The following is a 27,998-nucleotide window of genomic DNA, read 5'->3' as shown; positions in this document are numbered from 1 at the left end:
GAAGGCTTAGGGACATTTTGTATGATTTGCACTTTATTAAATTCATGCAATGTGCCTCGTCATGGCAGAGAATTATTTCTAGAGTATTGTTGTCTTTTGTCTCAGTGTTTAAAAAGTTCCAGTCTGTCTGTGTCACATCACTACTTCATAAGCACTACTAGCTTTAGTGATGGCTCTGTTCTGTGAGTAAGCCATGACAATGTGAAAGTGAGCCAGCATGAACAATACCAGGACCCTGACACAGCTGAATGGAATTGAGCCTTTATTGATTTTATTATTTGCACCTTTGCTTTTCCTGCAATGACATGTGAAAATATCTGCTGTAAAGAAAGGCCTGTGTGGCTACAAAGATGTTATGACCAACTGCTCTCAAATCTATTATTTATACTCAAATTGTACAAGAGCTGAAATGATTATCCAATGAATCGAGTAGTCAGCCGCAATCAATAAATCGATCATACACGTCATTAGTCAAGCAAAAACACTCAACATTTATTAATTTCCTTTTTTGTTTTTACAAATTAGTGATGTTTTATAGGTCAAACTATTTATCAACTGGTCAATAGAATAATCTGCCCTAAATTGTACAAAATAAAAACATTACCCAGTATTAAATATCAGCATAACCCTAACAAAGGTTCACAGCCCACTTGGAAGATTGTGATGACTCACAGTCTGACCGTCCTTCATTTGCAATCTGCATCTTTTTCTACGATACATATTTATTTACAACGTGATATAGCAGCACACTGAACGATGCAAACTAAAAAAGAAACTAAATTAAACTGGGATGTGATTTTTTACATACAAAGGAAAATATACAGAAGAATTGAGAAATTAAAAGAAAAAAAAATACCTTTGAGTAACGTTTTTTTCAGTTAGATTTTATTGAAAGGAACATTACTGAAACATAAATCCATATCCATATTTTGGAACACTCAATCCTCACCTCTTGCCAATGCAAAAAGTTGCATGAACATTAATGCCAGTTATAACAATTGGAAGATGAATACAAAAATACAAATAAAATAGGATGGAGAACTACGTCGAAATACTCAATGCTTTAAACGAGCTGCATTCAGTCATCAATGTACCGAGCTCAGGAACATAAAGCACCATTTACAAAGTAGCCACTACTGTTTCAATAAGTCATACATACATTTAGGCAATTGGAGAAAAAGTATAAAAACATAATTTGAATGGACACAAAATACAAGGGAATAACTGTGAGGTAACATTTTTAATTGATTCATGTATTGACAATCACGGGGAGACATCGAGTCATACAAACGACTGTATCGCTCGCACGTGGTAACGTTAGCGGGTTGTAACTTGTCTCCTAGCAAACGTCCCGTTCTCGAACGTTCCCACAGTTGTCTTGGAGACTGCTCAGAATGGCAATTTATTTCGCTGCAGCGCTGCCATGACAACCGCGGAGCTGCGTTCGAGCGCTCGTGGCTGAAAGACGAAGATACTCGATGCTTGTTTCCAGGACTTTTGAGTTTTTTGGGGGAGACGTTTGCTGTCGGTCGAGACTCTGGTATAGCTTTCAAAAATATAAAGAAGAGCCAGACCTCCTGCTGATGCTAGGCTATTTATGCACCTCTCGCACGTGCACACATTCAAGGTTGATAGAGAGGTGCACGGGCCGGTCTGAATACAGGAAGTGACATCATCAACGGCGGAGAGGTCGCCCTCCTCTGGACTTGAATGGGTAGGCTACTAAGATGTGTGTGGATGTGTGTGAATAGAGGGGCCTGCATGCTCTCTCCCAGCTCACCCATGAAGGGCAGACACACACACACACACACACACACACACACACACACACACACACACACACACACACACACACACACACACACACACACACACACACACACACACACACACATAGTTTGTGTAACGTTGCTTTGCAGCAAGGACAGGGGAGCCTCCTGCTGTAGAGGAAAGACTGGGACACTCAGCTCTCTGATTTCAGCAGGATGAACAGCAGAGGAGTGTGGATAAGATGACACAGACTTGCAGTCTCTCTCGCTTCGCTGGCTGGTAGGGTCCATAGATAGATTACACTCATGTCATTTTCATGCTGTGTTATTCTTCTGTTGTTTTAGGATACATGCACATTCCTTCTGCTTCACCGTGGTGTTCTCATGAGCTTGAATAAGGTGTGTTACTTTCGTAAAAAAAAACTCATCAGGATTCAATAGATTAACATTGAGTCTATTTAGAATATTCTGCTGTTTTGATGAAGACACTTTTATGCAGCCAAATAACTGTAAGTGTATACTCTGCTCAGCGTTCCCTCTCATATGTGTTCCAGGATTCCCACACATCCAACATCATTCCAGAGTCCATCTGATGAGATTTAGTCACCACGGTTCGCCACTCCTTTCCTCTGTAAGGTGACACCACTGCAGGAACACTTCATAACCTCCCTGTCGTCAGCTGTAATCTAAGGCTCTTAGCTGCTTGCATTTACACATGCCACACAAACAGACACACACATGTGACAGTTACTAAGACTCAGCAGCTTCTAAAAGTGTGTTTTTTTAATTACGGTGTTTCCTCCCATAGGCCACCTGCACAATATTGCAGTTTCTTGCACAAAGGCACCATGGGAAACATAGTCCAGTGCTGTCACTCGCTGTCAAAATACTTTAAGTGTAAGGATGCACCGGGCCAGGGTGAGGCGGAAAGATCACCTCTGCTTTCCAGCGAAGAGAGTGAATGTGAATCGCCCAGCATGCCGGACGACTTGGAGGACGATCTGTTAACCATCTCCCCCGGTGGGAAATACCCACTCTTCGAACCGGAGCACTTCCTGTTTCCTGACATCATCCTCAGCAGCAACCTGGGAGGGGATGTGACTCTGGTGGAGCCGATGGTGTGTCTGCTGGTGTCTGAGGAGGAAGAGGGAGAAGGACAAGAGAGGAGCAACAGGTGGTGGAACAGGGGGTTTTCGGAGGTTGAGACACAGACCGAAGTGGAGACACAGATCGGTATGGGGGTGCAGACTCAGACAGAGTCCCAGGCAGATGTTCAGGCACAGACAGAAATACGCGTGTGCAATAATCAGACTGTGGAGAGAGAAGTAAACACACTAAGAGATACTGGAGCTTCAAAAGAGATGGCTGTGCAAGAACATGAAATACTGAGCTATACCAATACCAATACCAAGCGGATGGATGAGTTGAACACTGATGAAGGGAATGTCTTTAAGTTGCAACAGACAACTGTTGCTGCTCAGGAAAACACCGACTTTGTCCGGACAGAGCCGACACAGGAGAATGTTACAAAATCCGAGTGCACCACAGTGATGCCGACTGAACACAACAACAACACTGACGGGAACACTGAGTCACAGACGGAAGTTCAGTCGACGAAACGCAGCATCAGCAGCACTGAAGTTGGGGTGAACTTTGACCCTGCTGAGCGTGGCGTGGACCTGACTCAACACAGTTATGGGGAGGATGAACGGACGGGACAGCCGACTGTGGCGTCAGATCAGAATGTAAACGAAAAGGTCTGTGACGTTATCCGCACGAAAACAAACATGAGTCCGTCCGAGGACCCCACACACCAGTCAGATTTAAATGCAGATGACATTCAGTGCCACGACCCGGTGAAGAGAGAAGAGGACGACGACATCAAGACCGCTCCGCCACATGAGGAGGAGGAGGAGGAGGCCGAGATGAAGCAAACCTTGTTTTTAGTCGACAGGCTGTTTCTGGCAGCACCACATGTTAAAGGTGAGCGGTTTTATCTTTGCTTTTATTTACACTGCAGTGTGTTGTTTGTCTATGCACTGTGGTATTCAAACATTCTACCTGCAGCTTGTACAGGGGAGCATCACGCTGTGGAGGATCATTTTATTCTGAATTAGAATTAAAAGAGAAAATGGCTCAAGACATATCTACTGTTATTATATTTTAATAGCCTACTCACGACGATATTCGGGCCATAATTAAATGTGAATAAGAAAAGTAAACAGGAAAATAAAATTTGATATTGAAATGACAATTTGAAAAAGTGAAATGACAAATTTTGATGACCAAATGAACATGCCAAACGAACTAACTTAATCTATTTTCCCTTTTTACATTGATTTCCTCTTTAATTACATGTTTGAATTCAAACTTTTGTATTTCAGGTTTCGATTTAAGTATTTACATTTAAGCTATTTTCTTTTTCCGTTTAAGGGATGGAAATTTCACTTTTTCGCAATTAGTAATATCCATCATTTCAGTGTATGATTTCCTTGTTCATTTTAACATTTAATTATCACCGTATCAGCCTGCATTGAAATGTTTTCATCCCCACATTTTTATTTTGTCTCTTCTGTTGCCAACAGCGCCTCCAAGTCAAGAAAGCCTCGAGGATGATCGGCCGCAGCAGTGTGAGGCTGACAAAAGGAAACTCAGCATCGGGGACGCCGTCGCTCTCCAAGAGACAGACTTCACTGTCCGGATTCAACCTCCTGGAAAAGAAAGTTTTGAGCTTCAGGTTCTGTGTACCTCTGTCTCCTCTTTTCTTTTAAAGATACCTTTTTTTAAAAGATATATATTCACATTTGTCAGAACCACTCCAATCCAACTCTCCTCCATTCTCAGGTGTCAGGCCAGATGTTGGTAGCCGAGCTGCACCAGGTGCTGATGGACCACGAGATCAGCTGCCATTGCACGTGCTTCTCCCTCCAGCTGGGGGGCATGGCGCTCGACAGCCTCTCAGAGCTGCGCTCCGTCCAGGGCATCCAGGACGGAGCGCTGATCAAGGTGGTGGAGGGTAACTCGTCCTTTTTTTTCTTCTCTACAAGTTGTGTTTTTGTGTCGTTCACTTTGGAGAGCAACATTGTCAGCATCTGACTTCAGTCCAGTTTTATGAGACCTCACATCATGTGCACACGTAACATGTTACCACAGGGAGGCCCTTTTTAGTATGAACTATGTTGACCTCTCATCAGATAGATGCATCATCAACATATCGACATATCAGCACCATTAGTGACTAAACCAAACCACAGTTTGATTTATCTTCAATAAACATCACCACCACTTATTTATATATCATCCATCACTCACAAACCTCACTATAGATGTCTATTTTGTGAAAGAAATAAAAACCTGAAGCTACTACAAGGAACTTTCATTTTGTCTTGATTTGGCTCCTACAGGAATCCTAAGACAACACAAGTTCTTCTCCACTTGAGTCATTTTATTCTGCACTGTTTTGTCTTGTATTGTCAATATATGTTTGTGTACTGATTTGTTTATCTTCTTCCGTGAAATGCAACACAGCAATGATATTTTTTCCCCATTCATCTTGTGCAAGATTGAATCAAACCCTTTTTAAAAGCCTCTTTTCTGGTCTTGTTGCAGACCCTTACACAGTGCGTGATGCTCGTCTTCATCTCAGACACGTCCGTGACCTTCTGAGGAGCCTCGACCCAGCAGATGCATACAACGGAGTGAACTGCAGCTCACTCTCTTACCTCACCTGTTACACCAGGGGAGACACGGGTAATATTACTCTCTTATTACCTCCTCACTTCAGGTTTAGTCTGAGCACTTCCGCCTGTTCAACGTTTCGCCTCCATATTCATCCCTTCAGACTGTGTCAGCGTGGGGAACAGGCGAGCTTCTGAAAAGGAGTCTGCTGACTGCAGCCCTCCAGAATACATCCTCCCGGGATGTAAGGACCGACCACTAACTCCACTGCAGCCACTCAGAGATGACTGGAAGGTGAGACATCCGATTTTGTAATCGCAAACGCGATTGGTTAGACATATAACATGCAATGAAACGTGTTCTAGGTTGTAGCGAAGCAACAGATGTACTTTATGAAAGTATCATTACAGCCATTTCAGTGTCTGCGGGTTCTGACCATGAGCAGCTGGAACCCTCCTCCAGGAAACAGGAAGATGCACGGCGACCTAATGTACCTCAATGTCCTGACTATGGAGGACAAAGAACTCAACATTACATCCTCTACACGTGGCTTCTACCTCAACCAGTGAGTGTTAAACTATTGAGACATTTGTTTGCTCGGCTATGAAAATTGAAGAGTTTGTAGCCATGCTATCAGCATAGCTCAGTCAGTCCACTACTTTTGTCCAGACTGAAACATCTTGACAACTATATAGACTCTCAGTCTCACTCTCATGTTGTGTTTCTTCCAAGTTCCACCACAAAGCAAGTGTTTATTACAGCAACAGCGCCCACAGAGAGCAGTTAACCAACAACAATTATGTACGACGAGGACAGTAGAAACTTATCTGGATTCAACTTGTGCTCTGCTCTGACTGCTCCAGGTCAACTACCTTCAACTTCAACCCTAAACCTGCACTTCCCAAAATCCTTTGCCACTCTCTAGTTGAGCTGCTGAGTCAAGTCAGCCCTGCTTTCAGGAAAACCTTCAGTGCCCTGCAGAAGAAGAGGTGAGCCGTCTGTAATCGAGCTGGAACGAGATCAAGTGACATGTAACACTGTTAATATCAATACAATATGTGGATGGAAATACAGTAACAGCGGTCGTCTACATTTCTAGAGTTGAGGCTTGGGTTGATACAAGACAGTAACATGAGTTTAATAAAACAGAAACTCTCGCTTCCATGCACACTTTACTAATAAAAGATTTTGCTGTGAACCAGAGTCCAGCAACACCCTTTTGAGCGGATCGCAGCACCTTTCCAGGTGTTCACCTGGATCGCCCGTCATGGAGACCACACCCTCGACTGTGTCAGAGCGGAGGAGACGCACACCAGTCGCATGGGCCAGGACGAGCAGACAGCTGGGCAGGTTGCAGACATAAAATGTGCATGAATGCACATGCAGGTTTCATGGAGCATCTGAGGCTAGCTGGTAGTGATGCTGATGCTGATTAGTAGGCCGTGTGTTATGACCACAGAGTCGGGAGTGGAACGAGGAGCTGCAGGGATGCAGGGAACTCGCGAGGAACTCTCTTCAGGAGCGCCTGCACAGAGAGAGGAGCATATTCAAGGTGAGGCCACAGATTTCGAAACATCTCCTTTCCATCTGAGTAATGATTGGAGAAGCCGACTTGTGACTGTGAGATCGTCCCTGAAGCAGTGACCAGGCGTACAGATGTTTAAGATCTTTGTCCCCCTTAACTTCCTCTCCACTGGTCAGTGTTTCAATGAATTCACTGTGAGATTATTCCTTCCTCCTCCTCTGAGATTGTGAGAGAACATGCTCACCAAGATTTGAATCCCTCCATCCAGACAAACAGTGACTTTGTTGCGGCTGCAACACGAGGCGCTGTAGCTGTTGTTGACGGTAACGTCATGCCGTTGAACCCTGGGGAGGCGCCTCATATGCAGATGTTCATCTGGAACAACCTGTTCTTCAGCCTCGGGTTCGACATATCGGAGCACTACAGCCCACTAGGGGGCAACACTGCTGCTCATGCTGCTGCCATCTGTGACCTGAGGGGAGCACAGGTAGGTCCTCACAGCAGTACATTTACTGCTTAATCTGTCCCATTTCAAAGTATATTTGTTCCAGAAAGGACAGTAGCAGTTCTGTAAGGGTACGATTGCGTGTACTTTAACGGGGAAAACAATATTCAACAGTTAAAACACTAAAATTGTCCTGTACAACTGTACTCCCTATATTTTCACTTGCAAATGATTATAACCGAATCTATTCACTCCTAAACACTGGGTCACAACCCTCAGGAGATTTTATTAGGGTCGCCAAATTAAATTTCAGAATTTTCTGTTTTATTCAACATTCATATCTGCAGAATGAGCCACATGAGGGAGTCTGAATGTTCGTGTTGTTCTGATAATTGTAGCCTACTTATAACAATGAATGTAAGATGAAAGACCAGCACAAACACTGTTTGTTTAACTGATGAGAGGAAAAGGAAAATAATGAGAAAGCCTGTTCACACTGCCTACATCCATTCATTTAGTCTCATTTGTATAGTATTTAATATGTGAATATATTTTCAATAAGACAAGCATGAAACAAAGTTGTTGCCATCGAAACAAAACTACTTATGTTGCTCTGCGTCAGGCTTACGCGTCTGTAGACGTAGAGGGTCTTCACACACTTGGGACAGCTGTGGTAGATTATCGGAGCATCCGTGTTATCGCTCAGACCATCGTTCCTGGGATACTGGAGAGAAATCAGGAGCAGAGTGTTGTCTATGGCTCTAATGACTATGGAAAAACTGTTTTTACTCACCCAAGGTAACACACGCATACTCACAAAACACAATAAAGTCTTATATTTTAGTATTAGTAGTAGTATTTAGAGCAAAATAAAGTATAGGTTTAAACATGCAACCTTTAATTATCGCAACCTTACTCCAGGTTTCTGGAGCTTCTGGATAAAACCAGTAAACCGCTCAGAATCCAACGTCACCAGGTGCTCGATCACAGCAACAGCCCAGTGGAGCTTTGCTCTGGCATCGAGACCAAAGGCATCCTGGGTAATGACGGAAGACCCTACATCTTGGACCTCCTCCGGACCTTCCCCCCTGACCTTAACTTCCAGTTCTCAGAGACGGAGGAGAGGATGGAGGTGCCGAGGGAGTGCCAGATCTTTGGTTACCCACAGCGACACCATCACAGCCTGGCCAGCCTGAGACCAGAGCTGATAGAGGCCTTCGTCCAGCACAGGTGAGGAAGACGAGATGTGGACACGAATGCAGCTACCATGCAACAGGATGAGCTGAGCTTTGGAAATGAAGCATCTCATCCCTCTTATCTTGCGTTTTCTGTTGCAGGTATGAACTTTATGGCAAGATGGTGTCCCGGGATCTCATCCAAACAGAAGAACAAGCCATGGAGCAGAGCGGAGAGCCACTCAGTGAGCCGAGAATTGGGGATACAGCCACATCCGGTGCTGGTATGGGTGAATAAGACCAGCTAAATTAAGTGAAATGATAAACGAGGAGAAATTGTGTTGTCAGAAAGAGAAATCATGCTGAGGAACACAGAGTGAGAAGGTACAAAATTAGCCGAACAAAGGATGTACAGTAATAACTTAAGACATGTAAGTAAGGGAATTCATGACTTTGGAAACAACAGTTGGGAAAACAATGTCATCACAAGATCCATCTAGTTATTGTTCTGGAACTTTCCGTCACAGCACATGATCTTCATCAGCAGATGGCGTTTGCTCAGTTGTCTTTAAATTATGAATGCTGAAATTATCAGTTTTCTTTGGACTTCTCAACCATGTTGGCTTAAAAGCTGAATTCAGAAGTTCATAAGTTCATCCCTAGTGGTGGAATGTAACTTAGTACAAGTACTCTGCTTACTGTCAGTATGTTTTTGAAGAACTTGTGTCTTTATTCTCTGCCGCTTTTTGCTTTTGCCCCGCTATGTTTTCCTGACAGCTTTTGTTCGTATTTATTTTTCAAATGAAAATTTGACACACAAATTTTACTTGAGTTATTAAAATGGGATGCATTGTTATATATTAAAGTACCAAACGGTATAAAAAATGTATTCCTCCTACAACATTAACATGCTGCTAATGCTTACATGTTTATGCATCAATAATAATGAACTAGTAATATAATATATAGTCATTCTACTGCACTTAAGTAAATTTAGCTTTTAATAATAATTATATTGTTATACTTAAGTAAGTATTTTGAATGCAGTGAGTTTAGCTTTAACAGTGTGGTTTTCATAAGTGCAAATATTCATTGTTGACTATTGATTAAGGCCAAGGAAAGTGGTGAGGATAGTTTGATTGTGTGTCGATTAATAATGCATTCATGTGTTACTGTTGTAGAATTACAGAGAAGAAATGTGATTATGAAAGCTTGCAAGGCTGTCGGATCAGTGAGTGACTCCTGCTTCGACATTCGCTTCAACCCTGATGTTTGCTCTCCGGGTATTGAACACACTTGTGCGCACACACACACACACACACACACATGTATACGGTCATGTTTATAAAGTTAAAAAAAAAATCGGATTGAACTGTGTGTCTTTGCTGCAGGTGTTCGTTTCTCCTCAGAGTGTGTTGAGGAGGTTCAAAGGCAGAGGCAGTTGTTATGGGACGTGGCTGCTTTTCTACTTTCCAATCAGATTCCAGCAGTGGTGAGTCGTGTGTGGAGCAATAACATCCAGATGTACCATGTGCATGAAGTCTAACGTAATATCTATAATTCTACTGCTGTGTGTGTGTGTGTGTGTGTGTGTGTGTGTGTGTGTGTGTGTGTGTGTGTGTGTGTGTGTGTGTGTGTGTGTGTGTGTGTGGTAGCTGAGGGACTGTCTCGACCACTCAGCAGTGCCGATGGATGGGGCGACCCTGACCTCAGTGCTACATCAGCGGGGTGTGAACGTGCGATACCTGGGCACCCTACTGAGGGAGCTGGACAAGGTGGAGGACAGAGGGAGACTCAGCCACGTGCAGGTACTTGCTCCAGCTATTATTACCCTTAAGACATATTTGTGAAGTCATCATAGCTGCTTACCTCTTGCTCTTGAGTTTACTTTTACATTGACTTCCACTACATCACTTGAATTACATTTTTCTAAAATAAATGTGGCCTGAACATTTTGTTTCAGGCAGAAGATGAGGATGTACTGAAGATGTTATTATGATCAATTGCGCAATTGTTTTCCGGTCCTTGACTCTTGAGGCACACAGTTAGCAAGACTGTGGTTTCATCTTTCCATCTCAACTCAATCTTAGACTGAGTTAAGATCAAAGATTTTATTTTCGAAGTTCTTGGTCGAGGGCTAAAGTTATCTCTGATCATTGTCCTTCGTAATATGCCAGAATAGAATACAACATTATGTTTTATATAACGTGAAAGAAACACTAGGAAATAAAGGATGCCAACTGTCCGTCAGGATGCTAAAATCCTCCTGATCACATAACTGATCAAATGTTCTCTCACAGAGAATTTCTATCAGTGAAGTCATCATCAGAAGCGCAAAACACATCTTCAGGACGTATCTACAGGTGGAGTGCTAAAATAATGTCAATAAGTAAAATATTAAAATAACCTTTCGCAATCTATCATACATTTTCTAATATCCGCATGTATCTTATTGTCTCCCAGGACGTGGAACCTGCAGCTTTCTCCGCTGCTGTCAGTCACTTCTTAAACTGCCTGCTGAGCTCCTCCTCCTGCTTCGCCGACTCCTGCTCAGATGAGCTGCTCTCTCGCCGCAGGAGCCGACGGCGACGGAGCAACGGGAGTCGAGTCCCCTTGTTGACAGACAGTGTGTGGGCTAGACTGACCCCCAGTGAGCTGTGGGGCCGGATCAGGACTGAGGCTGGAGATTATTACCACTACACGATAGACAGGTGTGTGTGTGTGTGTGTGTGTGTGTGGTTGGATATGTGCTACAGGATTTTACCCTGCCATCCTCTCTGTTTCCAGTGAAAGTATAGATGACGTAATAAAAAAGCACAGCCTTCAGAGGATCTCACTACTGAGAGAGATTGCCATCAAGACGGGCATCCAGGTCAGACATCTACCTCTTCACAATACATTTATCTGTGAAATTCAATTAATTCTGTCGGTCTTAAGGGAGACACACCAGGTGAATATGGTACAAAAGATAACTAATAATTATCACCATGAAACATCCTTTGTTGATTACTTACATTAAGACAATTTTTTTTTAAGTTTTCTGAAATGTTATGTTTAAATATGCAAAGGAGGCATTATCGAATGCTAACTTTCTGCAAATTTAGGAGAAATCTACAGACACAAATGGAAGCAAAATAGCCCAAAATCTCAAAATTGACCAATGCATGAAAGACAATGTTTTTGCCTCGGGTGTCTCACCGTAAAGCTGCACGAATTGTATCTGAATTCACACCTTTTGTGTTATTAAGAATCAAATCTGGTGCTTCAATAGATCAAAGTTGAGCAATAAGGACTAGAGAGAGAAATACAAAAATGTTCTTCTCAACAGCAAGTTCTCTTTTGATTGAAAACTGGGCTCACCAATAATGATGGTGATTGTTGAATCTGCTGCAAAAGCCAAGATGATATTTTGTAGAAATATCTGCTCATATTTTATTGTATAAGACAGGTGTGGTAACATAAGTTGAGGACTTACATTATGCTATTGTGTTTGCTGAAGTCCAACAAGCCCTTTAAAAAAATTAAATTATCTCCAGCGTTGACTTGGGGCAGCCAAAATGTAACGTCATCTCATGAAATTTTAAAATGCAGCTGTTTTCATTCTTCCCCTTTCTCTGTATTTAGGTGCAGCTGAGGGAGTATGTGTTTGAGTCTCGTCACAGGCCAGTGTTCGGTGAGGAAGATGTTGTCAACATGTTCCCTTTGGTCAAACATCTCAAACCTACAGCGACAGACGCCACACGGCTTGTGCAACACGCACAGGTGGCAGTACAGCAGGGTGAGAGACACGGACACAAAAACATACACTTAAAACACAGTCTCTATGTTCACTTTGAGAGGAAGCACGGTGGCCTTGCTTGGGCGCTTCAAGGGACTGACCATGAACTGGAGAGCCCATATGGAAAAGTAACACAGCACGGAATGATATCGTTAGCAGCTACACAGGCACTGTGAGGGATGTGTAACAAAAAAAAAAGTTTCCCCACAAGCATACACAGTAGTATCGCATTGTTTGGCGTACAACACAAAAATGTCATCCTTAATAAAACTCATGAGGTCATGTTTTCAATGCAGGAGGTAAAGTTAGCTACATATTTGACATTTAAGTGGGCTACGCCTTAAGAGCACTGTTGGTACATACATGGACAATGTGTTTGTAATAACTGTGAATTATTGGATGTTTTCAGACACTGACAAACATCAGGATTTGGTGTACTTCATGTTTTTATACATTCAAGGCTCATCAGTAGAGTTTTATGTTTGCTTTCAGGGCTTCTCAAAGATGGCCATGAATTGATCAGCCAGGCCCTGACTCTGTTCAGCAGCGTATGTGGTGTCCTGCATGAAGACGTGTGCATGTGCCTGCGTCTCCTGGGACGGATCTGCTACATCCTGGGGGAGTATGCAGATGTAAATATGCATTACAATTCATTTCTACCATGAGCTTTTACCAAGCGTGGCTCCAGACTTCTGAATCATCACCCACAACAATTTGTGGGCTTTCGTAAAGTAATGCTTCCCTCATGTCTCACAGGCCCTCAGCCACCAGGAAAAGGCTGTTATGAGTAGTGAGAGAATACAAGGTATAGACCATCCACAGACCATCCAAGACTATGTGAGTTCCTTTACCTTTACATTGATCCACAAACAGATTGTTGGGCCATGACACGTGAACCCTGTTGCTCTTTTACAAACACCTTACTTAACTCTGATATATTTCACTTGCGACTTCACATGGAAGTGTTCTCCTATGTGTGATTCAGACTTACCTGGCTCTGTACTGCTTTGCTGGCGGCCGGCTTTCGACCTCCCTTCAGCTGCTGTATCGCGCACGGTACCTCACCCTGCTTGTGAGTGGAGAAGACCATCCACAAGTCGCACTGCTAGATGTAAGTGGGACCTTACCAGCAAAGTATTGCAAATAAAGAAAAACTTTAAAAAGGAAATCCCTTCAAGTACTGTGGGGGGACTTCTAAGATGATTAAGTTACATTAAAATAACTTCAGGTGGATAAGATAGCCTTGCCAGATCATAAGTAATCACTGAACGCAACCCTGAGAAAGTTACTTGATAACTCGTTGGTATTTCAGCAACCAGCCGAGTGAACATTAAGGCACGGCTTCTGTTAATGCCCCTGTTGTGCTCCACTACATTAGAGTATGCTGGGTCTGGTGCTTCATGGCCTGATGGAGTATGAGCTTTCCCTGAAGTTCCTACAGAATGCCTTAATGTCAACTTCAAAATACCACGGTGCCACATCCCTGAAACATGCACGAAGGTAAGACAGGTGGTCGTCCAACACATTACAATCTGAGAAAATGATAGACATGCTTTGAAATACAGGTTTCTGTGTTCCCCGTATTCATATACTGTTGCCTTCCTTCATTTTCTTCATATCAAAGTTTTCATTACTTCTGTGTCTATCTTCTGTGCAGTCATCATCTGCTTGCCACCGTGTACGAGAGCAAAGGGGAGCTTCGATCAGCTCTGCAACACGAGAAAGAGGCTTTTTTAATATATAAGAGCCAGGTATGCTGAATGCTGGAATGCCATGGTTTCTGTTATATTGATGTCATGTACTCAGAATTTTAACTGAGAGACTTAATTGTTGGACACATGAAGGTTGGGGAGAACCATGAGAGTACGGAGGAAAGCTCAAAGTACCTGCAGAGCCTCACTCAGCAGGCTGTGGCCCTTCAGAAAGCCATCCACCACATCTACAGAAACACACCTGCCTGTATTCCACCTCCGAAGGTTTGTACAGTTTTGTAGCACACGAACACTTGCATGCAAGCATATCCGGTTGTGAGATGATTCATTTTATCTGTGTTTCTCTCTAGTTTTCCACACCCAGCTTTCCCACAATCCTTCAGCAGCTCAACCTGACTTGTGGAATCATTCTCGTTACCCTCAGGTGAACACAGGAAAAGTCCCACTTATGGAATCAAAGATAACCACTCATTTGTTGGTGGTAATGTTCATCTCACTTATTACGTCTTTCTCTGTAGTGCAAAAGAATTTGCAGACCTGAGGACTGAAATGAAAGGAAAGGAAAAAGTTCAATGGGAGAGCTGGAAAAAGACTTAAGAACTGCAGACAACAACCCTGAACTATGGACTAAAGGGATCGTTACAATAGAGCATCTGTGTAGTCAGTCAAACTCCTGGAAATGGCCATGGACAATGAGCAACACTAGCTAATGAAAGCCTGGCTAATTGATGGTGGTAACAAGTAGGTTAGCCTACTTTGAACAACAAATCCAAGACACAAACAGATGTAGCAGTTTCTCTTTGGAGGAGGAGTTTGTTCTGCTGTTGAAGAGCCCTATGAAATATGTGGCATATGACTAACATATGTAAACTCTTTTCCTGTTATCAGACACATGTATAAACCCTCCACACTCAATCAAATTGTACTGCTCGATGAATAGACAAGCACAGTATATTAGGCCTACTTATACTGAAAAAAACTAAACTGCAACAGTGTAGGCTACTCAAATTTCTTACATTTTTAAATGACGTGTTGTCATCCTGCAGTCCCCTGTGTGTCCACTGGGCTTCACAATTGTGCCAGGGACACTTCTCACAACATGATATTCCTAAATTCATCTCTAATTGTTTTGGATGTGTATGAGCTGTCCATTATTGTTTAATCCATGTTGTCCATGTGTTTGAGTTTTTGTTATAGTTTACTTGGAGTTATTCCAATCTTCACTATCAATAAAGCTTAATGATTCGTCTCAAATGAGTGACAACAGGCTGTCCTTCTGCTGCTCATCTCAGTGAGAAACTTGTTTACAGTAAAAATTAAAACGTGGCTGTACGCAACAATAAAAAAAACATCTTGTGAAGCAAATTTACGGTGTATTCTCCCTTTAATTCCAAGAGCGAAAGAGGTGCACGCTGCGCGCCCCCGCATAACGTGCGCGCAGCCGATGTCCAATACGCGACCGTTAGCTGGGGCGAATGCGGTGGTACCAAAGAGGAGAACAATCTGACCGACCGGGTGATGTGAAAAGTCACATTATCACATCAAAACCAGGGACTCCAGTCGCACGCTTAGGCGTGTCAATGGGATATGAGAAGGACCATCGTCAAAGGGTAAGTTAGTGGTCCTGTCCACACGTCTACATTGTTGTTGCGCCACTTAGAAAGACTTGTTGTATTTTTAACGACGAATTGCCTGCAGTCCCTGCGCTTTCCCGTTCCGATCGCAAAATGGCGGAGAGGCCGACAAGCTAAGCTAAGTGGCAAAGTTGGCGTTCACAAGAGCATCGATTTAAAAAACTGAACGTCAAGATAACCTGACGGTGGTATTATTTAACCACGCAGAACGTGGTTGTCATCTCAAAACCAGTCCGGCGCTTACCGGTCAACGCGTGATTAGTACCGAGACACTTGTTGTGAAGCCCAGCTGAACATTTAGCTCCAACGTTAGCGTCTATTTATGGTGATGAGCTAACGTGGTGCGTTAGCCGGCTAAGCTAACTGAGGGGATGTCAGCTTGCTGGCGTATTCTCTACAGCCCGGTGCAAATGTTCTGACGTTGACACAAAATGCACAAGTCAAATGCTAAATTTACAAGTTTGAGATGTTGGCCGTGTTTTGTAAGCCTCGGCGTGTGTATGAATGACGTTATACAATACCATTAAACCAGTGAATAACAGCTAATAGCCCTATAATCAAACTTGGGTTACATATCCTATTCCCCTTTTAATTGTAACGAATAACTTGTTTGTTTCAGCATGGGACTGTGTTGCTTAGCTCCTTGTCGTAGACCAACGCCCTTCGTGTGGTGTCTGTGTGGTACTATAAATCTAGTCTAAACTGACAGCTCCAGTTCACGTCTACGTTATCCTGCTAAGCTAACGTTCGCTGGAAAGGGCGTTGCTGAGCCATTGCTGCAACTTTGCCCTTGTGGCCACAGAAGCCTTGGAAAGACGTCACTCGAGCCCGATTTTTGAACCGAGTAACGTTACTGTTGCTCAAAAAATATGAAAGCAGCTTTTAGCCAATTTGGGGTGTTTTCACGCATACTGCAAACTCCCTAAAGGCAATAATTCCCTTAAGGCTTGAGGAATCCCAATCCGGGTGGAGACTAAAAAAGGCACCAGAAATACTGATAATCAACAAAGCTGTACAGATTTCACGTGAGATGTCTAGAACTGTCCGATGAGCTGGATTTCACTACCTAATTGAATGCCCTAGTAATTGTCCAGTAGCTGCAGCAATTGCTTGGCATTAAATGGGAGGGTCTATGTCTGTAGAAAAGGCTCTGAACCTCTCAGGGTGTACAGATATGTTTTATGTTCTCCATTATCTGTTTACAATTTAATTAAATGTTACTGAAAGTGCAATTCATGTTTTACCTCTGCTAAATTTCCTCCTGTATTCCCACTTATTCTTTTTCTCCTATTTGTATGAGAAGATCCTCACTTATTAAAGTACAATACTTCTTAATTAAGTGGAAAATCAAAGAGTAACTGGTGTTATGTTTTGACATTCTGTCAAACTTGTTTCTATATTCTCTCAGTCTTGTCACGTTTAGATATTGGACTGTTGGCATTGATAACGTGTGCGTATGTTTTAGATAAAGGTTGAGTAACTTGTGTGTCTTTTATTGTCGGGGAGTAGACTCATAATGCAAAAAGAAATCCTGTTCTGGAGCGAGACGTCACCGATTAATACAAATGTAATGGTGTAGGGGAGGCTGCCAGTTTGAAGTGAAAACATGATTTGCCTTGATGTTTGATTTGTAATCAAACATAGTCTTGTGGTTCAGTTTGTGTCAGCAGGGACTTGTTTTGCCCTGAAGGTCACCCATAAGGAGAAGCATTGTACAACAGCTTGACATAAACTGAGCGTGATGATGACTGGAGCGGGATGTCCCACCAGAATGTATGCTCGTGGCTGGTTTCTTTGCCTTTTTAGTTTTGTTAGATTAACATTGATTCTCTTTTCTAAATTCAATGCTGCTTCTGTTCGTTATCACTCCTGCGTTTAACAATAACATTGACAGGAAATAAATCCGCAACAATTTTAATTGAATTATCAAGTGAGAATGACAACCATTCTCTGGTCCCAGCTTCTCCAGTGTGAGGGTTAGCGGTTAGTGTCGATTGTCAGATGAATATCTTTGGGCTTTGGACTGTTTCTGTGACATCACACAGACATTTGAAGATGTCACCTCAGGCTTTAAGAAACTGTCATGGACATTTATTATAGACTAAACTATTTATTGAAATTTAAAATTATTAGTTGCTGACTAAGTGTCCATCTGAAAGATGGCAAGCAGTAAGTCTTCACAGACCACCATCATGATAAAGAATCAGAGCCCTATAGATGAAGTCAAATTGTCCTCATGTCACTAAGGATCACACCATTACATTTACAGATCCATTCCTACATAGTGTTAGAGAATGCTGCAGTCATATCAGGATTAAAACGTGTTCATTTGGAGAAGAGGTAAAGTATGAGTCACTGAACTGAACCATGAGAAAGATGGTTTGCTGATGTCATAGTCTGATATTGTAGCCTAATGGGAGCTTAGTCAGGGGATTTGTTCATCTTTTTACATTTCATAAGAAGATATGTTACGGTAACATTCGGTGAAGTTGTTATATCTGTGTGGCTCTGTGGTAGAGCAGGGTCGTCCTTCATTCGATGGTTCAATGTGTCCTTGGGCAAGACACTTGACCCCAAATTGCTCCAGCAGGCTGTTCCTGCGGTGTATGAATGAGTAGATGGTCCTGTTGTGCAGGTGGCACCTTGCATGTTAGCTCCTGCCATCAGTGTATGAATAGGTGTAAATTATGACATGTGGTGTTAAAGTGCGTTGAGTGGTCAAAAGACTAGAAAAGCTCCATACAAGTACAGTCCATTTAGCATTCATGAGTAAATGCAGAACGATGTGACGCTGCTCTATCTCCTAATGACGTCTCAGTTTTCTTCAGTGGCAGGTACAGGTCCTCATGCTTCCTGTGCACTTAGTGACCTCCACATAGACACGTGCACCTGACAGTAACACCTGACTCTGATCCAGATGTCCTTAACTATTGGGTATCTGCTGATACTGCGTCTGATCCGATAGTCATATTTATCTAAATGGTGATTAAATATGTATTAGACAGCAGAAGTTTGTTAGACGGTGAAGTTATACAATAATCATATTACCGCAATCAATCAACTGTTGCTAATTAATGTTAATTCCATTTGTGTGTTTATGTAATGTAACTTGTCTGCTGTCGACTTTGTGTGTTCTCCTCCAGCTAGTGTCTCAGAAAAAGATTGTTTATGAGGTAAAAGTAGCACCTCTCTTTTGTTTTGTTCATCGATAAAATTCCCGTTTGATTGCTGAATCTTTAAAATGTCAGAAAAGTAGCAAATCCTCACATTTTAGAAGCTCTCATCTTACTCCGTAAATTACTTAAAACGGTATTTACTTCAAAATAGTTGGCAATTATTTTTCTATTAACTACTGTGTCTTTCAAAAGCCTGAGCACTAAATCTTCATCCTAACTTAATACTGAAATAATAAAGCTTATCTAGAGGTTGAAGTCCTCAGGTAAAATATGTTTCTCACCAGTAGCTGACCCACGGGGGGGGGGGGGGGGTCCACACATGAACATATACATACTCTATAATAGCATTGCAAACCTTTTGCCTGTCCTTCAGTAGAAGCTGTGTGCAAATACATCGAAATCAATCGTTTTATTAAAATAAATAGTGTTTAGATGATCGCACAGGTTGTAACCCCCCCCCCCCCTTACATTACTACCTTTTGATACGCCTGACACATAGACAGGACCTTGAACACTTCCTCTTTATTTATGATCACGTTCCACTGAGCCGAGATAACTAAATTTGCCTTTCAATGGAATAACTGGAGGACTTTAGCGAGACTTTCTCACTGACTGAAACCAGGCATTGTACGGCCACTTGTTTATTTCTGTGTTCCTTTCAAAACATTTCTCCCAGATACAGTTGCTGGTGAAGCTCCACAGTCTCTGACAGGTGCAGGAGCCACAGAGATTGTCCCGGTTACATAACAGTTTGGAGGTTGGACCGTTTAGTCAAATGGCTATTTTTGAACCACGCTGAGAATGCTGTTCAGCTAAAATAGTTAGCTCGGTCTCGTCAGCGCTCGTCATGGATTCAGGCAGGAGAGAGGAGTTCTTTCTAGGACACATGTCCCTGGGTAAATGTGTTGTTGTCTGCTGCAGCTGCAGTGCTTTTACTTAAGATAAGTGCTCATCTCTAAAATAGAAATATGTGCCGAAAACTTATAAGTGGCAACTGGCAACGGATGGTGAAACGGACAAGAACGATGCACCAGACAATAATTCAGACAAAGATGGCTTGCTGTCATGGTCCCTTCTCTGTGTCTGGGGTTAATCCTGTTAGCCAGCGTCCCAGCCCTTCTTTGCATCGTCAGCTGTATGGAGGACTTGTGGTCTCTGTCACTTAGACACACACAGTCACTCTAGGTTTTCTGGTCTAGCCACTAAGCAGCTTAGTGCTATTGTGGCCCCAGGTGCCAGCAGTGTTGAAGCTCAGGAAGTAAACAGTCCCACTAGCTTCACCATCACTGAGTGGTGTTTTTAAATGTGTCATTGGTGCTGTTGATCTGTGCTCTTCCATTGGAATAGTCCCGTTGTCCCAAAATGAGTATAAAGAATCAGTCGTTGACTTAAATATCCTTTTTTCTTATGGAACATAAGCAAATCTGAGGTTCAGATCAGGTGTGCAGAAAGAACTGCTACTACAGTTTTTAAGTTGTAGAACAACTGTTTTTTTCTCAGTATAATTTATATTGTAATCATAAGAATATGAAATGAATGTAGTGAAGTTAGTGGCAGTATTGAAGGTTCTGAAGTGTAAGACTCCCTAAGATTGCTTTCCCCCACTTCTCATTGCATTGTTTAACTAAACGTTGAAGTACTTCCCTACTTTCAATCCGAAAATATATGTTCTATGTGTTTTAGCATTTTTGCCGGCCATCAGTTGTTGTTTTTTAACCCCTTCTCTCTTTGTTCTCTCTTCATCAGGTGATGGGCACATCTGATTGTCAGTAAGATTTGGGCTGCTGAGAACTCCGTGAAGCCTTGACTCAACAGTTGATTGACAGCAGCCTCTCCAGTTCACCGCCCTCTCTTCACCACCTCAGAATCTCTGAAAGAAGAGCATCACTGTGGGATCGGACACACACTTCCCAGCCGGACTCCCCCTCCCCAGAACATCACCTCACTCCCACCTCCCCCAAGAGGGAGAGAGCAGCAGCCACCATGGTGCTGTCACAGAGACAAAGAGATGAACTGTGAGTGCCTGGATTGGAATATTTGCGCGTAGGCTCATCACGCATGCAAACAAGAACAGACATGTAGACAAACACACATGTGGTGCTCCTGAAGAGGACCGCTTTCAATTAAAGTGTGTGTACATGTCGGCTTTTTTAGCAATACCTCGAAGTTTTACCACACGCACAGACGTATGTGTCACATGGAGAGTAGTGGAACGTGTTTGGCTGTCTGGGATTAATAATCTAGAAGAGGATAATGCAGATGTTGTGAGAAAGTCCAGACCTTTAAAAGAATGTGTAATCATTGAGGAAATGTGAAGAGGCGTGAGCTTCAAGGTGCTTCATTTGATAGCTGCTTAGTGAATATTTCATAACCCACATGATGGAGGCAGAGGAGTGAGGGGGATGGGAGGAGGAGGAACATCTGTGAGCGGCTCTGTGCCGATCATGGGGCACCCCATCTCAATACACCTCAGTCCAGACAGTGTTTTATATCATCATCCGGGTTTAATCCTAATTGGTCATGCAAATCTGGATTGTTAATGTTCTGATGAGTTCCAAAAAAGGATGTGATTTGGATAATTTGGGGGAAACCCTTCCGTCAGTGACGGCCCAATGTTCAGACAGTCTTATCAGGGTTACATTTCTAAGCCGTTCAAAGTGGCCCTGAAGCCGCAGCCTAAATTTAGCACCGTTACTCATGAAATATTCACCCGTCTTCTCATGAAAGAGCCGTCCCACTCATTTACACTACTTAGTTTGTTTGTGTGCGAGTCTGTACTTGTATTTAAGGGTGTGTTTCCATGTGCTCGTGGTTTCTCTATTCTTACGTTGTCCATAGAAACACAAAACACAGTTTCCCAGTGATTCGATCCTTATGTTTTGTTTTGTAGTTTCTTACGGCACTTAAGTCAAATTTGAGGTGAAACTTGAATCCCATTGCTCCCATCTGTTAAACAGGGTGTGGTCTGACAGCGTTTCTGTTAAGGCGAGCTAATATTTAATAAATGACAATCTCACTTTGACTTTTATTAATTAATTTACCACATTTTTGTACATAAATAAGTGTAATTGCACTGATACTGACCACATAACGCATCTGTGAGGACCACATCTGTGATTGATGACGAGTTAACCCCTGAAATTTGTTTTATTCCACTTCTTCACAGAAACCGGGCGATAGCCGACTATCTCCGTTCCAATGGCTACGAGGAGGCCTATTCCACCTTCAAGAAAGAGGCTGAGCTGGATGTGGTAAGAATACAACTGTGTCCAATAATTTTTACCAAGAAGAATGTGGATCCCTTTCTCAGTGTCTTGCTCTTCTGCATCCATAGAATGAAGAGGGAGATAAAAAGTATGCAGGCCTTTTGGAAAAGAAATGGACCTCAGTCATCAGATTACAGAAGAAGGTAAGGACTGTTTGTGTGCTGTCTCGTAGTGTATTATCTAGATGGACAGTAGGATGATATAAAATAGTTCACAGCCTTCTGACTCCTCTTCTTCTTCTCACGGCTCCGCCTCAGGTGATGGAGCTGGAATCAAAGTTGAATGAGGCGAAGGAGGAGATGACACATGGTGGACCTGTGGGTCAGAAGAGAGACCCCAAGGAGTGGATCCCCCGTCCCCCAGAGAGATACGCCCTGAGCGGGCACCGCGCTCCGGTCACACGGGTCATATTCCACCCCGTCTTCTCTGTCATGGTCACCGCCTCCGAGGACGCTACCATCAAGGTGTGTGTAGCGAGATGGGGTTTACACACTAAGCTGCATCATTTGAAAGTTTAAGAAAACTAGGTGTATAACCAAATCTTGACCTACCTTATTAGTGTCCTATAAAGACTATTTTACATTCAACAATTTAAAGAAGTACCAGCACAACGATATATTACGCATCAATTTGTCCATCAAAATGTCCCCCCTCTACTCTAGAACTCCTTTAGCTTTTCTCATGGTCACATAATGCAATATCTTTGAGAGCAGCGCTTTTAAGGCGGCTCTACCAGGAACATTACAGTGATGGCTGCATGCAGCAGCGTTTGTAAGCAGAATCACCACAACATGGCCTCTGCAGCTCTGACCCTTTAGATCAAAGATGTGCTGCAGATCTGAGGCTTTTCATCCTCTGTGCTTCTGCTTCAACACGCTTTGCTCCCCCCCTCCTCCTCCCTTTATCCTCCTCCCTCCCTGCTTCCCTTCCTTCCTCACCGTTTCTGCTTTGTCACTAATCATCTATGTGGAGATGGGCTGAGGCTCGTGTTGTCAGAGGCAACACTCCCAGAGCACTGCACCTTGGGAAACATGCAAATCAGTTTGTCTTTCAACTCAGCCTTCTTCTTTCCTTTTCAGCCTTTCATTTCTCTATATAACATGGTTTTAGCTGAAAGGCATTTCTTAACCATTTAAACTGTTTAAACTGTTTGTCAATATAGCATTTTTGGCTGTGAGGCCACGAGACATCATTGTAGTGACCCAAATCAGTAATGTCAAAAGTCGCATCATGATTTTTAGGTGAGATGTACGTCTCTGTTTGATCATTGGCTGAGACTGAAGTGCCTCCATGACTGACTGTCGCTACCCCTGATCTCAGGTGTGGGACTATGAGGCGGGGGACTTTGAGCGAACCCTGAAGGGCCACACAGATTCTGTGCAGGACATCTCCTTCGACCAGACGGGGAAGTTGCTGGCTTCGTGTTCAGCTGACATGAGCATCAAACTTTGGGACTTTCAGGGGTTTGAGTGCATCCGAACAATGCATGGTAAGACATATTCACAGAAATAACAAACGGGAGCACACAAAAGTGTGGATCTGTTTTACTACAGTTCACTAGAAAATAGTTTAAATATTTGTTCTGATTCTGGGTTTCACTCTCACTGTGGTTACTTTAAGTTCATTTTTAGAAACTATTTTCTGATGATGGGTTGGCTTTACTTTAGAAATCTCGAGTGCATTTTGACACTGACTTCGGGCACATCTGACTATTTACACAACTAAACTCTCGACTGTGTCGTCCAGGCCACGATCACAATGTGTCATCTGTAGCCATCATGCCGAACGGGGACCACATAGTGTCGGCCTCCAGAGACAAGACCATGAAGATGTGGGAGGTGGCCACTGGGTAAGTTAGCTGCACCTATTTTTACCATCTTCCTTCGTTTTATCCCTGATAATATTGCATTAGTTCACGATTCGTTGTTTTGCTGAACAGCTGCGCATAATTAAACTTAATCTCCGTCTGCAGGTACTGTGTGAAGACGTTCACAGGCCACAGGGAATGGGTGAGGATGGTGCGTCCCAACCAGGATGGCTCGTTGATTGCCAGCTGCTCCAACGACCAGACGGTGCGCGTCTGGGTGGTCGCCTCCAAGGAGTGCAAAGCTGAGTTGCGGGAGCACGAACATGTGGTCGAGTGTATCGCCTGGGCCCCCGACAGCGCTCACCCCACCATCCTGGAGGCCACAGGCTCGGAGGTATGTACAGCTGTCGCAGGGTCTAATATTTACCTACAGAAGATGTTTGTGTATGTTTGGTTCAGCTGGAGGGTTTCCCACAATTGTTTATAGCATATGCAGCGCAAGTAATGAGTGCCTCATAAGACATTAATGCACTTTAATTGAATAGAACCGTAACATAAAATAGAAAAAGCCCTATTCCCGTGAAGCCAGTGAGGCTTTTGGTTATCTAGCTAGTAATTGAGTTTATCCCCAAAAGATTAGATGTAGTCGGGAGTCTTTTAGACTCTGCAGGTTTCAGCAATTGGTCAGATGTTCACATGTTTGCTTTGATTAAAACAGAACATGACAAAGTTGAGGGACAGCTGAGGATGTGTGAAGGAGAGCTCACCCCTTCTCCGTTGCTCAAAATGACCTCTTTATACCTTTTTTAAAGCATCTCTTTGATGACAAATGTTCATGTAGCCAATCACTGTTTCTTACAACTTCCCTGTGTCTCTGTTTTGCAGAGCAAGAAGAGTGGGAAGCCTGGCCCCTTCCTTCTCTCCGGATCTAGAGATAAAACAATTAAGATGTGGGACGTCAGCATTGGCATCTGCCTTATGACTCTGGTGAGTAGCCCGATTTCTACGACTGTCTCGCGTTCCTGCTTACTGATCAGGGGAGCGGTGGGTAATCGTCTGGTCTCTTCAGGTGGGACACGACAACTGGGTGCGTGGGGTGTTGGTTCATCCTGGAGGAAGATTCATAGTGAGCTGTGCCGATGACAAAACCGTTAGGATCTGGGACTACAAGAACAAACGCTGCATGAAGACCCTGTGTGCCCATGAACACTTCGTTACCTCTCTGGGTAAGAACCAGTGATGAATGGGATTAAAAACATCCAACTTTAACCTGCACTGCACATGCAAAAATACAGAACCCAAGCGCAAATGCTCACTTGTAGTTTATCTTAAATGCAGCGTATCTGAACAGATGTTTTCCTCTTGCAGATTTCCACAAGACTGCTCCCTACGTGGTGACGGGCAGTGTCGATCAGACAGTCAAAGTCTGGGAGTGCCGCTGAGACCGTCTCCATCTCTTATCCCTGTCCTGCCCCCCAACCCCAAAAAGCATCCCTTAGGCCCCACCCTTCCCACCCGTCTCTTGGCCCCTCAGCCCTCTTCCTTCTGTCCTGTCACCCAGCCCCTTTCCTCTCGCACTCCAACCCCTAGTTGACCAATGGCGCTTTACCTTCTCCCCGTCCACTCTCTCCTTTCCTTTCCTGTCCCTCCTCCCCTACATCGGTCCAGCCCTGTTAAGATGACTATTGTCCTTTTATGTCAATTATTCTGGATGTAGGGTACGCTTAATAAATGTCACGCAATCTCTGACACATAAACACACTCAAAAGATGAGAAGTATTCCTTGCATGGTGATTCAAACAAAAAAAATGTAGACTGTAAAAGATTTGCCGAACTTGCATACTGTTCCTGTCAGGTCAAAGGGTAAATATCCTTGTGTGCTGGCGCAGGTGGATTCCAGTTAACTGACAGTGCACGAAAAACCAATAGCACCCCTCATTGAGGGGGTTTAGCTTTTGTTTAGTTTTTTTCTCCATGCTTCAACTGTTGTGGTCTGTCACTGTGTGGATGGTGATGGAGAAGCTGTGAGGAAAGTAAGCATAAAAGAAGGAATGAGTGGAAGCTGTCCAGGGCTAGATGATAACAAGTCGAAGAAAAAAAAATGAAGCAGGATGCAGCTCCCTAGTCGAATCACATTAGGTTCTGTGGGCGAGTGCACGTGTACATGTGTGTATACTTTGAGTGTGTGTTTGTATATTATGACAGGAGAACTTCTCCACCGTCTCTGCTCTGATGGTCGGAGGAGAGAGAGTGGAGGCAAAGCTTCTCGTCCACTGTGTTCATTCATACTTCTTCGTCTCTTTTAACAAACTTGCTTTCTAGTAGACACTCACAGGACCTTACTGATCCCTAAGCTGCTGAGAGCACAGGCACACGCCCCCCTCCCCATAGCAAAAGTGTGTTTTACAGAGGAAGAAGTCTGCTCACCTTCTATGAGGTTTGTGTGTGTGTGTGTGTGTGTGTGTGTCGCCCCAGAGAATCGCCCAGTGCCCTCTTGCTCACTATCTGCCTTGTTAACCCATTGAGGGCTCCCTCACACGGGATTTTCATTCTGCTTTCTGTGGTCTCACTGCTCTCTTTACACACACACACACACACTCACAAATGCACATACACGCACAGTAAAAGTTGTGTATCAATATATCTGGATGTCATTGTTTGCAACATAATGAAATAAAATTCTGTAAATATAAGTTACCTTATTTGTATGCTGTCTTTAAGGAAAGGAGGCGGAATGTGATGAAGGAAAACCTCGTGGAGTCTTGACAGAAATGACCGCTGCAAAATATCATAGTGAGGTCAGACACTGCAGCACACCTTCCAGTTCATCCCACATAGGAAGACATTAAAGGCACCCAAGCTTGCAAGGAGCATTTGTGACCGCAGTCTCCTCGTTCTATTCAGCCGTCTTTATATTCTCAACCATTTTTTTTTGTCAGTGTGACTGTAAGACTTTTGGTTGTTTTCAGACAAATATTGATTAGTAGACAAGGAGACCAATGACAGCCTGTGGCCCACAAAATGAAGTGTAGATGTAAATATCGGAGTTTGGTCTAATAACTTAAAATCATAAGAGAAAATCATTTTGAAAGAAATGGGTCACGAGAGACAAACTGGAAAAGCACTGATCTAGGCAGCGGATATTATTTATGTATACCTATCTGTCTCTAGTGCACAGATGACGATCTGTGGCATCTTTAAGTGACTTCAATCAGTCCTGACCTAGTCGTAGTTGGGATGAGATGGGGAGGATGTGGTTGAAGATGCCAAGTGTGATGTGGAGGGAACAGTATGATACGTTTTGACATTTATTCCTCAGGTACAGCCCGGTTACTGACATTGCAAGCGCAGACTAGAGGCAAAAACATCAGGAGGCAAAAAGGGGACGATCAGACCCCCTTATCAATTATGTACGGTACCCCAGCCTACTTCTGTGTCCTCACACACACACACCGGCTCACTCACCCACACAGCAATTACTCTTTCTCTGTGCTCTGCAGTATCCTGGCAACAGTTTCCAGGATTGCCAAGTGTGCGAGCACCACACCTTGCTCTGTCCTGCAGGTCTGGGGGGGGGGGGAGTAAAGAAGGATGCAGATGCCCAAAACTAAAGTTATTACAGCGCAAGGTTCACGTCGTAAAAGGACACGGACGACGGAAACTGAGTCTGAAACTCTTGTTTCTCAACAGAGGCACTGGAGTAGAAACATTGGCCTACATCTGCCAGCCACCACTCTCTCCATCTCATGCCTTGCACACACTTTCCCCTCATGCAAGCTAAAGACATCAAAACGGGGAGAAAGAAGCTCACTTTCTCATTCATATTTATTCTTCTAGGTCACCCATTTCTCTCCATGTGACAAAACGAGCAAAGAGCGAAAGAGAAAGGAGCAGCGGAGAGGTATGAGCCAGCATTGATTCCGATAAGCTGGCGTGATGTGGGAAGTGTTGAGAGGTTTCAAGGTCACTGTATACAACAGACCGGTCTCTGACCAATGCAGCAGCATCGATTCTCTCTGAGAGAACTGAACAA

General features: G+C 43.4%; 2 protein-coding genes across 2 annotated transcripts; both read left to right on the top strand.

Annotated features, from left to right (window-relative positions):
- Window positions 1–2,617: 2,617 nt before the first annotated feature.
- LOC306788020 (clustered mitochondria protein homolog) lies at window positions 2,618–15,404 on the top strand (the record flags this gene model as incomplete). The annotated part of the gene is made up of 28 exons (XM_079283349.1): window positions 2,618–3,752; window positions 4,355–4,506; window positions 4,614–4,785; window positions 5,379–5,519; window positions 5,611–5,741; window positions 5,858–6,012; window positions 6,311–6,436; window positions 6,650–6,797; window positions 6,907–6,999; window positions 7,241–7,459; window positions 8,040–8,215; window positions 8,339–8,647; window positions 8,755–8,882; window positions 9,774–9,875; window positions 9,984–10,084; window positions 10,248–10,400; window positions 10,893–10,955; window positions 11,056–11,303; window positions 11,380–11,464; window positions 12,217–12,370; window positions 12,863–13,002; window positions 13,127–13,207; window positions 13,356–13,481; window positions 13,749–13,870; window positions 14,028–14,121; window positions 14,215–14,346; window positions 14,433–14,506; window positions 14,601–15,404. 28 exons carry the CDS (start codon window positions 2,618–2,620, stop codon window positions 14,677–14,679), a joined length of 4,839 nt encoding a protein of 1,612 aa, XP_079139475.1. The 3' UTR covers window positions 14,680–15,404.
- A 150-nt stretch (window positions 15,405–15,554) lies between these two features.
- Window positions 15,555–26,632, top strand: LOC306787623 (lissencephaly-1 homolog A-like). Its single transcript, XM_079282817.1, has 11 exons — window positions 15,555–15,692; window positions 20,639–20,907; window positions 22,059–22,143; window positions 22,227–22,301; window positions 22,416–22,622; window positions 23,479–23,647; window positions 23,905–24,007; window positions 24,131–24,359; window positions 24,851–24,952; window positions 25,035–25,191; window positions 25,334–26,632. Exons 2-11 carry the CDS (start codon window positions 20,876–20,878, stop codon window positions 25,405–25,407), a joined length of 1,233 nt encoding a protein of 410 aa, XP_079138943.1. The 5' UTR covers window positions 15,555–15,692; window positions 20,639–20,875; the 3' UTR covers window positions 25,408–26,632.
- The last annotated feature ends 1,366 nt before the right edge of the window (window positions 26,633–27,998 follow it).

Source organism: Melanostigma gelatinosum (assembly GCF_949748355.1).
Source record: "Melanostigma gelatinosum genome assembly, chromosome: 14".
NCBI lineage: Eukaryota > Metazoa > Chordata > Actinopteri > Perciformes > Zoarcidae > Melanostigma > Melanostigma gelatinosum.
This window is presented reverse-complemented; position numbering and strand designations above follow the sequence as displayed.

What these genes read in the sequence shown, in the direction of transcription:
- LOC306787623 (XM_079282817.1), top strand. Translation starts at nt 20,876, where the DNA reads ATGGTGCTGTCACAGAGACAAAGAGATGAACT. An exon ending in CCGAGGACGCTACCATCAAG is followed by an intron (nt 22,623 to 23,478) that starts GTGTGTGTAGCG and finishes CCCTGATCTCAG; the next exon opens with GTGTGGGACTATGAGGCGGG. An exon ending in TGGAGGCCACAGGCTCGGAG is followed by an intron (nt 24,360 to 24,850) that starts GTATGTACAGCT and finishes TCTGTTTTGCAG; the next exon opens with AGCAAGAAGAGTGGGAAGCC.